The sequence below is a fragment of the Urocitellus parryii genome, chromosome 12 (genome assembly GCF_045843805.1).
Source record: "Urocitellus parryii isolate mUroPar1 chromosome 12, mUroPar1.hap1, whole genome shotgun sequence".
In the NCBI taxonomy this organism is placed as follows: Eukaryota; Metazoa; Chordata; class Mammalia; order Rodentia; family Sciuridae; genus Urocitellus; species Urocitellus parryii.
Window position 1 is genome coordinate 93,583,357 of NC_135542.1, and position 12,804 is coordinate 93,596,160.

The window sequence follows — 12,804 nt, forward strand, 5'->3', positions numbered from 1 at the left end:
ATTAGACTCTTAAAGTGGTCCCAGAACTCACTGATGCACTATTTAATTTTAAATGTAAGCATTCTTTTCTTTCTGTGTTTCATTTTGAATAATTTCTATTATGTCTTTAAGTTCACTACCTTTTTCTTTTGCAATGTCTTATCTGCCATTAACCCTATCATTATTTTCCATTCCAGAAGCTGTAGTTTTCACCTCTAAAAGTATGTCATGCAGTGTCTTGGAAGCTATTTTCATATAAATCACGTTTTGGTTATCTTAGGCAAGAGGGTAAATCTTATCCCTGTTATTCTGTCTAGGGTGGAACAGTATGGGTGGAAATGTGGAGGAAGTGATAGTATGTTATTTTTGATACCAGGACATAAAAGGTATCCTAGCTTCCTCTTTACTATACCCCTCCCCTCCTCCATTTCTTCCCCCCCTGTGATGCTGGAGATTGAAACCCAGGGCCTTGTGCATGTGAGTCAAGCATTCTATCAACTGAGCTATATTCCCAGTCCTATCCCTTTCTTGAGTCAGTTGCTCTAGGAGAAGCCAGCTGCCACAGAATGAAGACATTCAAATAGTTCTATGGAAAGATCCAACTTGTAAGGAAATAGGAACTTCTGCCAATAGCCATATTAATATTCCATCTTGGACCTGGATCCCCTAGCCTCAGCCAAGCCTCTGTATGACTAAAACCCAGGCTGACACCTTGATTACAACCAAGGAACTCCTAGCCTGAACCATCTTTTAGCTGCTTATGAATGCTTAACTCACAATAACCATGAGATAATGTTTATTGCTTTAAGCCATTGTTTTGGTATAATTTGTTTCATAGAAATACACAACGAATAGAGGAACCAAATTTTATTCAAGTTGTAAAAAACATTGGTCGAATCCCTTAATTAATTTTATTCATTCCCCATCCCCAACTTAGCCTAAATAACAATGCATAGACAAAATCACTAGACTTGGCACTTGGAGCATTTATACTCAAAACGTTCCCTATGTGATTCATTTCGAAAAGCCCTAGCTTCTATGAGCCTAAGACACACCAAAGCAATAAGGATATGTTATATTTTTTAATACTGTAACCCAAGAAGCACAAAGCAATGTATATTGTTTTTCTTTCTTTAAAAAACCAACAGAAACATTATCTTTCTACTTTCAATAAGAGAAATAAGGCATTAATTAAAATGAGTTGATTCTAATCAGATATTACACTAATAATGTAGCAACAGATTTATGAAATTCCTCCCTTAGGAATCTTGAAGAATAGAATTTATGTCCATTTGATAAATATATTAGCAGCAAGGCTGCTTCAAGAAAGAAGATGCATAGAACCTCTAGATCATAGAACCTCTTTCTCATCCCGGTGATTCTGAACTTTTTATATAAGGAAAAAAAGGAAAAGTTGAATTTTGTTTAAGAATAGATAGTTGCTTGTGGGGGTGCTTTGTAAAACATTATCCATGGTTCAGCCAATGCTTTTTAAAACTCTATTGGGAGTTTTATCCAAAGGGAATTAAGAGTTTTGCCTGAGTAGAACATAAAGAAAGTATTTTTATGTTTTTGCACAGTTAGGGTTTTCTGAAAAATAAAACTGGCCGCTGAGGTAAAGGACAAGTCTGTGAAGTTAAAGGGTGATTGAATAGACCCTTTAGCCTCAGAGACCTCTGAAGAGATTTAGAGACTTATTTCCTTATACATTCAGATTTCAAAGTGGGTGAAAGAAGTCAGTTGTTTATATTCAAAGTACAGTAAAGTCAAGGTTTTTCTCCTTCTCTCAAGAGTGGAGTGGGGCAATGTGTAGCCTACTTCAACCTTAAATGTTAATAATTTGGAGAATTCTATGCAGGAGAAGCCCCCCATGTAGGCAAGATAAGAGACTAATAGTGCCACTGGAGGGCTACTGGATAAGGGAAAAAGTGTGGCTTTTACTATTAAAAACTATGATCTCTGTTTCAAAAACCTCATATTTGCTTTCAGGATAAAATAAATAAATACTCACCACAAAAGGAAGGATGCACTCATGTTGATTTTGTACCATGTATAAACTAAAGAGTGACATTCGACTGGGGCCCATCAAGCTGCAGGCTAAAGAAAAAAAGTTCTGCAGAGCCTCACAGAGGTTGGAGCAGATGTCAGCCCAGGCTGGTAAAGCAATGTGCACAATGAGAAGTCGAGGAGGTTGTTGGTTAGTCTGTGTGGCAGTAGAGGGCCCTTTACCAATAGCTCGCCCATGATGCATGGCAGCCAAACCAGGGGTAGAAGTGTAGCCACTATCTGGATATTCTGTATACCTATAAGGAAGGAAAGAAAAAACAACTAGCTTTCATAATGTTGAATTGGGTGCTCTGTTAAAACAAAGAATACTAACTGAGAGGACTAAGTCCAGAAGGAGTCAAATTGGGTACTAAAGCTTTTCTAGGCTATCCTGTATTAATAGTACCCAAGGGATCTAGATGTTTAACTAATGTAAGCATGAGATGCTTAGAGTTGTTGAGTGGTAACAACATAGAAGTTATATACAATCTAACTTTAGTTTCAGAAAAAGCTATTGGCACTCATAAACTTTTTTTTCTTTATTAGTAGTTATTATATTGTATAGTAATTGGCTTATATGACTGTCTCTCCCTTTATAATTTTCCCAAGGAAAACTTTGTCATGTTGACTTCATTCATTAGTACTGTATGTGTTTAGTACATAGTAATACTTAAAAATAAAAGAAAAACCACATTTATTCCTCTTTTGGGTTTCTCTTGGGTTGTTCCTAACTCCTATAAGGTAAAATTTAAATTATCTTCAAGACCCTTCATGACTTGATTATCGACCTCACTGGAAGCTGTTTTTCACCTCAAGGTTTTCATTGAAATAATATCAAATATAACTTTGCTTTTGGGCATTTGTTCATGCTATTTGCTCTGCTTCCAACAACTTTGCTTTCCTTTTTTACTAGCTATTTACCCTAATCTTCAGACCTCAGATGAGGAAACAAAAACAAATGAGAACAAGGAACTAATATCAGGAATAAGAGGGGTTATCATTACAAATGTTCAAACATGAAAAGGGGTAAAGGAGGATAGAATGAATAGCTTTATGCCAATAAATATTATAAATGAACACATTCTTAGAAAAAGGTATTTAACCAACACCAAATAAAAATGAAATTTTAAAACCTAAATTGTCTATAACTATTAAATAAATTTAATTGATAATCAAATATTGTCCTACAAATTAAGCCAAAAGTCAGATGATTTTATGGATGAGCTCCATCAAACTCCCAAAGACCAAGAATTTCAATTTTAAACAAATTCTTTCTAGAATAGAAGTGGGAACTTTTCAATTAATCTTAGGAGGTTAGCATAATCTTTTGATACTGAAACCAGATAAAGATATTATAAGAAAAAAAGTAAGATAATTTCACCCTAAGATGTAAGCATCCTAAACAACAACAAAAAAAGAAAATTAAACTAGCAATGTATAAAAATAACACATCATGACCAAGGTGAGTTTATCTCAAAAGCATATCAATCACCGTAATTCATCACATTAAAAGAATAAGTGAGGAAAATGATATGATCATCTCAATAAATGCAGAAAAAGTCTTTCTTGAAACATAATGTTCATGCAAGAAAAAGATTCAAAAAGATTCATTCATCATGGTATATTCACATTATGAAACAAATGAACTACAGTTACATGCAACAACGCTGAGGACTCTAAAAAACATAATATTGAATAAAAAGAAGACAATAACTAGGAATAGATGACAGGAATAATCTAATAAAATGTTTATAAAAACCTAGAGCAGACACCATTCTTTCTCTTTCTTTGGTACGAGGAGTAAACCCTAGGCTTCATATGTTATACCCCCAGTCACAAACTCATTCTTAACAGTAATAGGTTGACAGCTTTCCCTATAAGACAAAGAGCCTACTACCATCACTTCTATTCAACACTGTAGTGAAGGTGGCAATAAAACAAAACAAATAAATAAAAGGTACTACAATGAAAGAAAATGTCATTGTTTGCAGATGATATGATTGTGTACAGAAAATCTAAAAGAATCCATAATTTCCCAAATTTTCCTCATTCTTTTTTAAATTTCAGTCTTAGATATCTGTTATTTTTAAATATTAATTTACATGACATCTTTAAAAATTCATTGTTAATTTTTGGCTAATGTATAGAATTATAATTAATTTTTACATATTGACTTTGCATTTAACAACATTGCTGCTCTCATACTAATTATAATAATTTATCCATAGATCTTTTTGGATTTTTTGTTCACAATCACATAGTGTGTGAAAAATGATATGCATCAGGTTACATTAACAAAGTCAGATATTGGCAACATAAAGATTATACTAGACTTGTTCACAACTACTGCAAACTATAAGCAACACAAATGTCAATCTACATTATGATGGTTATATCATGGTATATTCACATTATGAAACAAATGAACTACAGTTATATGCAACAATGCTGAGGACTCTAAAAAACATAATATTGAATAAAAAGAAGACAAATAATTTGTACACATAGCATGAGTCTACCTACGTAAATTTTACAAATAATAAAATTAATTAGCCTGCCTAGGGATCATACATAGTGGTAAAACCATAAATAAAAGCAAGGAAACTATTATCACAAAAACTAGGATGGTGATTCTCTCTAGAAAGGAAGGAGGACATTATGACTAGAAGGGACAAAGGGATGTTCAGGGTTTTTTTTTTTTTTTTTTTAGTAATGTTCTATTTCTTGATCTTTATTGTGACTAATTATTAAACTATATGTACATGTTCTATGACACATTTTTCTATTCCTTGTTTATCAATAAAAATACTTCAAAAAGAACATTAGGACAATCATAAAAGAAACATAAAAAAAGGTAGATAAAAGATTAAAATTGTCCACTGCTCTGGGAACTAAAATGTGTGTGTGAGTGTGTGTATTATATATATATAATTTTAGCTCAACAGTGCAAGGAAAATTAAAGTTTCTCTAAGAGAAAGATTATTATGATAATTTTCAGAAACATTTTGGTATTTAGATGATCTGAGAATGCACTAATGTGTCTGTTTCTTGAAATGAATCTGTGAAGTAGTTTTCTTTATATTTCTTTCTTAGGCTTATGGAAGTCAGCATTCATTCAACTTTTTTTGGTGTATGTGGTGGTGCTAGGGATTGAACCCAGGTCCTTGTAGTATGCTAGGCAAGCACTCTAACAACTGAGCTATATCCTTAGCCTCAACTTCTTTTTTTTTTTTTTATTGAGTTCTAATTATGTTCTGGCTACAGTTGAAAAAAGTAAATGAATGAATATGCTAATCTGTTGAAAGTATTCTTGAACCAGAAATCCAAATCAATGTGTAATATATTTACTAAGAAAACATATGCTATAACTTATAAGTATCTCTTCACTTTATTTTTAAATTAAGTGCATGAGACCAATTTCTACATAGAATGCTGAACTTGAGACTGACAGGTTCACACAAATGTAAACACAGACGTCTTATTTAATTGTCCATCTTCCTTCACATCTGAAAACACTGTCATTTTAGGTACAGTTAGTCCTCAGTTTAAATAATTCCAGTATACAGACTTCAGTTACCATAGTGTAGACAATTAACATTAGTCCTCTATCAACACAGTTCAAATTTCAGTTGCTAAGGAATATTAATTAAGAGTAATTATATAAAGTAAAAGTTGCATCTAGCTCTTTAGTCTACAAATTATTATGTAAGTAAAAGATGCACATAATGATCAGTGATCAATTATGTTACTTCTTTTAAAATTTATTGGTCAATGGTCACTGCATATTTGCTATTCAATTTATGCACAGTGGGTAATGCCTTACTTCCTTGTCTCCTAGTGACAAGCCCACATAACATTGTATAAAAATCAATAACTGAAAGTGGATATTGGCCAACAAAAATAAAAGTGAAGCAAAGAAACAAAAGTGGCAATGTTGAAAGTGAAATCCAAATAGAACATAAATGGAATTACAGAAAAAAATAGCTGAATGTGTGAATGTTGACACTGCCACCTTTTCATAGACTCTAGGTATGCAGTGAGAGGAACTTAATGAAAGTGAACTTATCAACATAAATGAGGAAAGTGGTTGTGAAGAAAAGAATGAAAGTGCCATGGGCAAGAAAAGAACTTCATTATTAAAGGAACTCTCAGGGGGTATTTTACAAAATGGAAAGCACAAAGGATAAAATATTGGAACTGATCCAAACTTGGAGTATAACACTGCCAAGGCATAGAAAAGATATGTGCTCTATCCTAAGTTATATAATGAGAAGCAAGCAAGCAAAGCACTGTTCAAACTATTGAGAAGTATTTTGTTTTGTTTAAAAAAACACTTTAGTTCTTAGTGTTTGTTTTGCAAAAATAAATATTAGTTTTACAGTATGCAAAAATATACTTAGTAATGAGAGGTTTCAGTGTTTTGACGTTGTTTTCCAGGGTTAAGGAACAAATGTACTTTTCCCCATGATTAAGATCTCTTTGCGGTTGCAGCTTGCAGTCATTTTTAGATGCCACACTAATGTGCAATTGGAGGACTGTCTTTAAATGTGGTAAGGGTATCCTTAAACATGATCATATACTGCATCTGGGCAGGATCTGACTTTATTGCTGACTGTATACTTCTTACTTTTGCCAAGAACACCCTCGGAATGGTTTAACCTGGAACTGTGCCTGAACCAAAAGTCAAGTTACTCCACTACTAAAAACCCTTCAGTGATTTCCAGCTACACTTGGAACAAAATCCAAAATCCTTACCTTGGCCCTAGAGTTGTACTTGTGTCTTCTGCCCACTCTCCAGAACATCTCCAGCCCACCCAATAACCCCCCAGGTGTCTTTCAGATCCACAAAGGTTTTCAGCTTCCACCTGGGGCTCACAGGCAGGAGCTCTCATGCCCTCCGCATTAAACGCCTCTACCTTTTGTTTGTTTGTTTTTTTGTAGCCCTTAGGACACTTTACACGGAATAAATGATTCAATGGTTCTTCCTCCCACAGGGTTCCATTAAAACTTTCATGGGGCTGGGGATTTAGCTCAGTTGGTGAGCGCTGATCTAGTATGCGCGGGGGCCCTGTGTTCCATTCCAGCAAAAAATTTCTGGGCCTTAGTTAGGCACTTTTCTCTTCACGTTCCCCTTCCTCCATTAAAAAAAAAAAATCGATTTTAGTGGACCCTAAAAACGTCAAGTCTTCCCCTATTATGAGAAAAAAAATCAAAACGTTTTCTTTGACTTTAAGGATTCATTGTTTTCTTCTGACCAAAGACATTAAAAATTTCTCAAGGCCCCACAGGCCTGCAGTTTCTGCCTGAGGGAGCCTCAGGCTTCAGCTCTGTCTGCGAACACCTGCCAGAGGGCGGGTCTGAGCTCCGCCCTAGCCCAGTTTTCGAGGGGCTGTCTTCCCTCCCAGAGGTTCTAGATTCCTTCTCCCGCCCAGAGGCGCAGATAAAGCCGGGCCCCATTACCTGGCCGTCCGGATCTCAAGCAAAGGCACTTGGCCTCGTGCGCCCCCTTCAGCCTGTAGCAGGGCGGGGGCGAGGCCTGGTCTGAAAGGGCGGAAGCTGTGAGGGGCGGAGCAGGACCTGGGCGGGGCGGAGCAGGACCTGGGCGGGGCGGAGCAGGACCTGGGCGGGGCGGAACCTGGGTGGGGCGGGGCCGGCTGGGGCAGCCTCACGTTTTCCTCAAAGCGCCTCAGCTCAAGGTCTCTAGTCCTCAGGCCCACTGTGAGTAGTCCTGGTTTAGCCTTTAGGCAGAGTTTTGTATCTGTGTTGGAAATTATGTCCTAAATCTGAGCCTCCTTCTTCCTCCCATGGAACCTGCTAGTAGCATCGTTCACTCACTCAGTCATTATTTTATTCAATGAATATTTATGGCGAGCACATTGTACCAGATATTGTGCAAAGATTGGGGTACAATAAGTACATAAAAGCCCTCTCAATCCCCTTACGAAAGAGCTTAATCTACCCTCAGGCCGCTCTTTTTAGTCTTTTCGAACCACTCCTTTCCAAGAGGGTGTCCCTTTACTCGGATTCATTGTCACTTACTTGAAGTTAATTCCTACAGCCCCTTCAACACACTTCAGATGGGCTAGGAGCACCCTGACCTTATTGGCTGTTTGGTCTGGGACTCGAACTCTGGTGGAATAAATATTCTCCTCTGAATTAGTCCACTGGAAAGAAAAAGAAATTCCAGTACCAAATCAGAAATGAACAGTTTCTCTCATTATTCTTCTCTGCCTCTGTTACCAGAGATGCAAGTGAGGTAGTGTTATGGTGTGAAATGATCAACATAATCAATAAGTCATAGATATAGGGTATATAGGTATAAGGCAAGATAGAATAGATAATCAATAAGCAATAGACATAGATTGAAGACTATAGGAATAAGGTAAGATAACATAGATAAGTGATAGTAAGACATAAGTTCATCAGGAATAAGCCTAAGTAATAGTAGAAAAATCATGTAACTATAAAACATAGGATTTAAGCCATAGAATAAGTCAGTGTGTCAGTATAGTTATAAATAACTATAAGCAAGTGGGTTAATATATAGATAAGGTTAGATTAACATAGCAACTTGATCTTGTAGACTTGCATAGGATAAAAGACATAGGGTTTATAGATATTAATAAGATGACAGATAAAAATGTGTGTGTAGGCCATAAGATAACTGCAGATTTAAGTAGGCATCAAATAAGTTACTAGTACTGAGTGTGCAAAGCAATTGCTCTGGTAGAAACTCATTAGTCACTTGCAACAATTCCACTTTACTGGGATTATGGGACTAGGGTGACTGTAGTCATTTGAGTAAAAAGATGTGACTATAGAAACTCCATCTTAGTTTCTTTGTTACTGTCCCTATGAAGAGAGAACTGCATGACCCATTTCTAGGAAACAGAAACTAAAGCTGTTTTCTTATTTAAAAATTTGTCTTTCTGTACTTTGTACCCCACAAATTGTACCATACTCAGGATGCAGCGGTGGTCATGGTGAGCTACATCCTGGGTTTGACTGCCCTAGTGGGTCTACATGATTTTGAAGTAGATTCTCACCCCACCAACCCCTGCCCAAATTCAGGATATGACTGTCTAGCACCTGCTTGAACCCTGGGACTGTGGTCAACTGAACTGCAAAGCTAATGCTTTTTTAGCTTCTGTTTATTGCTTGCTTGCTGACTGAAAAATTCCAGTCCTGCCTAGAGCCCACAGGTCCCACTTATTAATGTTTTAATTTCTGTGATTGGCTAGTGTTTTTTTGTTCTTATATTCTCCTTAGATGGACCAGGAAGCTGTTGTCCTCCCACAAAGCTTGAGTCTCTATGGTGGGTGACAGTCCCTGGCCAGGTAAATAAAGCTTTATTTGATTTGAAATTCAGACTTTTAGTGCTTTCTGGAGCAGCTCTCCATAACAGTAGCAATGCAGGTGAGGTGAGGCAATGTTTTAATGAGTGGCTCAGGAAAGGTTTCAATAGGAAAAGAGTCACCTGCCTGTGTGACCATTTTACCTCTCTTACCAGATCCTCAGAATAAAAACAGAAATATTTAACACAAACGTCCTTTTTAAAACCCTGCAGTCTGATGTATAATAGAATCCCTGTGTTTCAATTTAAAGGGTAACTTATCTATAGCTCTTCTTACCCATGTATTCTAGATTAGTTTTCCTGTCTCCAATTTCCAGATTATCTTTTCCACTTGATGTCAGAATCATTCTTGTAAAAAGATTTTACTCATGTCACTTTTTGCTTAAAAAACATTTTTGTTTCCTTTTTGGTTTCAAGGTCCATTATAAATGAGCCTAGCTACTTTATCAGACTCAACCTTAACACCAGACTAACTTGAAAACATACTACCCATTGCTCTCAGCTACAATAACTTTTTTTCCTGTACCCTCTATTCATCTGGAACAGAATTTATTGAAAAATGTGCAAAGAATTGTGCTAAGTGTGGGAGAATATTACATAATTCCTTGAAGAATTATTCTCTGAGGGTAACCAATTGTAATGTCATATGAAAGTGCTTAGACACTTAAAGTACAAGGAGGGTTACTGACCAGCGGATTGATTGCAGCCTTAGAAATCTACTGCCATATTGCCCAGAGACTTCTCTTCCCACAGGGTGCTCTCAGCCAATGATGGAGTATGATAGGGATAAAGCAGACCTGTTCCTGGGAAACAGAATTCTTCTAGCAGTCAACTCTGACTCCACATGTACTTAACAGCCTTGTCTGAACATTCTCAGTCTTTCTTCTTCCTTGAGAGTCAAACTCTTCCATCACAGTGTGACCTCTCTCCTGTCCTTTCCTGACCCTTTCCACATTTTTCTCTCAAGTGTTTCTTCTAATAAAATCCTTATACCATTAATCTTATCTCATTAATCTTATCTGCTTTTTGGAGAAACAAAACTAACATTTAAATATTTAAGCAATGTAATAAGCACTGAGAGAGGTATTAAGCAAATTGTCACCAAATATTTGCTGACTTTCGAGTATATACCAGGTACTGATGGGCTCTGAAAATATAATTGTTTCTGTCTTCCTGGACTTAGTCTATGGGGAATAGACCAGTACTTAGGCAATGACAATGTGGCATTATATGTGTGACAGCAGAGAAAACACAAGTTATGGGAGCACATAGGATGGTATACACTTGAAGAATTGGGGTGAACTTCCTGGAAAAGGGGATTATCATTTCAAGTGATGAACAAAAGTAAATGTGAGCTAGCCAAGCAAGGGGCACAGAGAGCATTCCATGTAGAGAGAATTCTGAGCAAATGAAGAAGCTCAGCCAGTGTGGGATATAGTTTTGTGGAAGAGGAGTGGTAAAGATGAAGCAGGAGAGGTATGCAAAAGGCCAGAACAGGTAAGATCTTGTGGATCATATTAAGGATTTTGGATTTTATCCCATGGCAAATGCAAGGTAAAGTGGATGGATTCAACTAAGTGTGTAAGAAAAAGAGTGACATGACCTGATTTGTGTAATGGACAGAACACTTACCTGCCCCAGGGGAAAGGATTGAGTGCTGAAGTTGGGGTGATGGTAACTGGGCATGGGTCAAGACTGGAATAGAAAATAGCTCAGGCAAAAGAACATGCTGACTTGGATTAGAGATTGTTAAAGAGGATGCTGAGATGTAGGTAGAAATAGTTAGGAGTTAAAATAAACAGGCTTGGAGATTGGATGGATTAGGAGGAATCCAGAACGACAGGGCCTAAAACATAGTAGGCATTCAATGAATATTTATTGAATAAATGAATGCAAAATCCCTGGTTGAAAAGATAATGGTGCTAAGTCAAAAGATAAAGAACATTGATTCCACCATCCACCCAGTTACCCTAGTTTGAATGGGGTGATGATGGCAGTCCCAATTTGAACATGTTGAAATCAAGATGCCTGTGTTAAAATGAATGGAAATGTCCACAGATTAGTGGATGTATGTGTCAACATCTGAAGATAAAAATATGGCCTGGAAATAAAGATTTAGGAAGTTGATAGTAATTAAATTAGTATGAATGAGACTACCTAGAACAGTGAAAAGTAGGGATCACAATTTGTTAATGAGTATTAAAAAATCAATTTAGTGGACTGCAACCAGCAATTTAAGAAATGGAACAGAATAAAATGCAACACAATAGAAAACACTAGAATTTAGTTCCTGATGGAAAACATGATGGAAGTATGATTTTGTGAAAAATTCATTTCAGTAATGTTATGAATATATATACTTAAATGTGATTAGGTTGCAATATAAAATGAACTTTTGTGTGTTGCTATAAAATTTGAAAAAAAAAGATTTTTGGAAAAAAATCAAAAGACTGAAAAATCAACACCTAACTCATTGTCAAAAAAGGAACTAAGTCCTCTAATAGATTGTTGTAGAGCACCTAAAGAGAGGTATATACTAGTGCCAGAGGAAGAAACTCAAGGAAGGTCCCCATGTGTTAAGGTTTGCATTAGGAAAGGTTTCAGAAAGATCTAAGGTACTAATATTAAGAATATGATTTTTTAGAATAAGCAATTTGCATTCAAGAACCATGTCTTATATCTCTAGTATCTATCAAAATGTTTACTACATAATAGACCCTCAAACTTTCAAATGAATAAACTAAAACTTGTGCTTTAGGAAGATTATTCTGACAGAAATCTGGAAGGGGAGAGAATGGAGAAAAGGTTGTTTTTTACTTTTCACAAGTTTTAGTTTATTTTTAATTGATACATAATTGTTCAAGTTTGTGGAGTGTAATGTGGTGTTTTGACACATGTATACAGTGTATAATGATCAAATCAGAGCAAATAGCATCTTAAAATGAAACTATTTCACAGTCCAGGTGAATGATGATGAAGTCCTAAATGATAAATGATAATGGAAGGAAAAGGACAGATTTATTTATAATCAGAATTACCAAGATATGGGGCTGCATACATATGGGTGTGGTAGCCAGTCTCCATGGCTGAAATCCTCATATTCACCCTTGTAAAGTCCCCCTCCCATGGTACATCAGGGGTGATCTGTGTGACCAACTGAATATGGCAGAAGCAATCACATATTAATTACTTCTGAGGCTACGTCATAAAATACAGTGTGGTTTTTTTCTTGCTTTTTTTGATCACTTGCTTTGAGGAAGCCATCTCATGTTGTGAGGACATTCAAGCAAACCCACAAAATCTATGTGAAGAACAACTGCCAACATCCAGCACCAATTTGCCAAGCATGGAAGTAAGCCATCTTGGAAGTGGATCTCCAGCCCCAGTGAGGCCTTTAAATGACTGCAGCCCCATCTGCAGAGATA

General features: G+C 36.3%; 1 protein-coding gene across 1 annotated transcript in view; it reads right to left on the reverse strand.

Moving 5' to 3' along the window:
- M1ap (meiosis 1 associated protein) overlaps positions 1-2,278 on the reverse strand; it is a 104,093-nt gene extending 101,815 nt beyond the window's left edge. Inside the window, exon 1 of the mRNA XM_026397472.2 lies at positions 1,991-2,278. Coding sequence (XP_026253257.2) covers positions 1,991-2,230 — 240 coding nt within the window. The 5' untranslated portion in view covers positions 2,231-2,278. The remainder of the gene's footprint in view (positions 1-1,990) is intronic.
- Between the last annotated feature and the right edge of the window lie 10,526 nt (positions 2,279-12,804).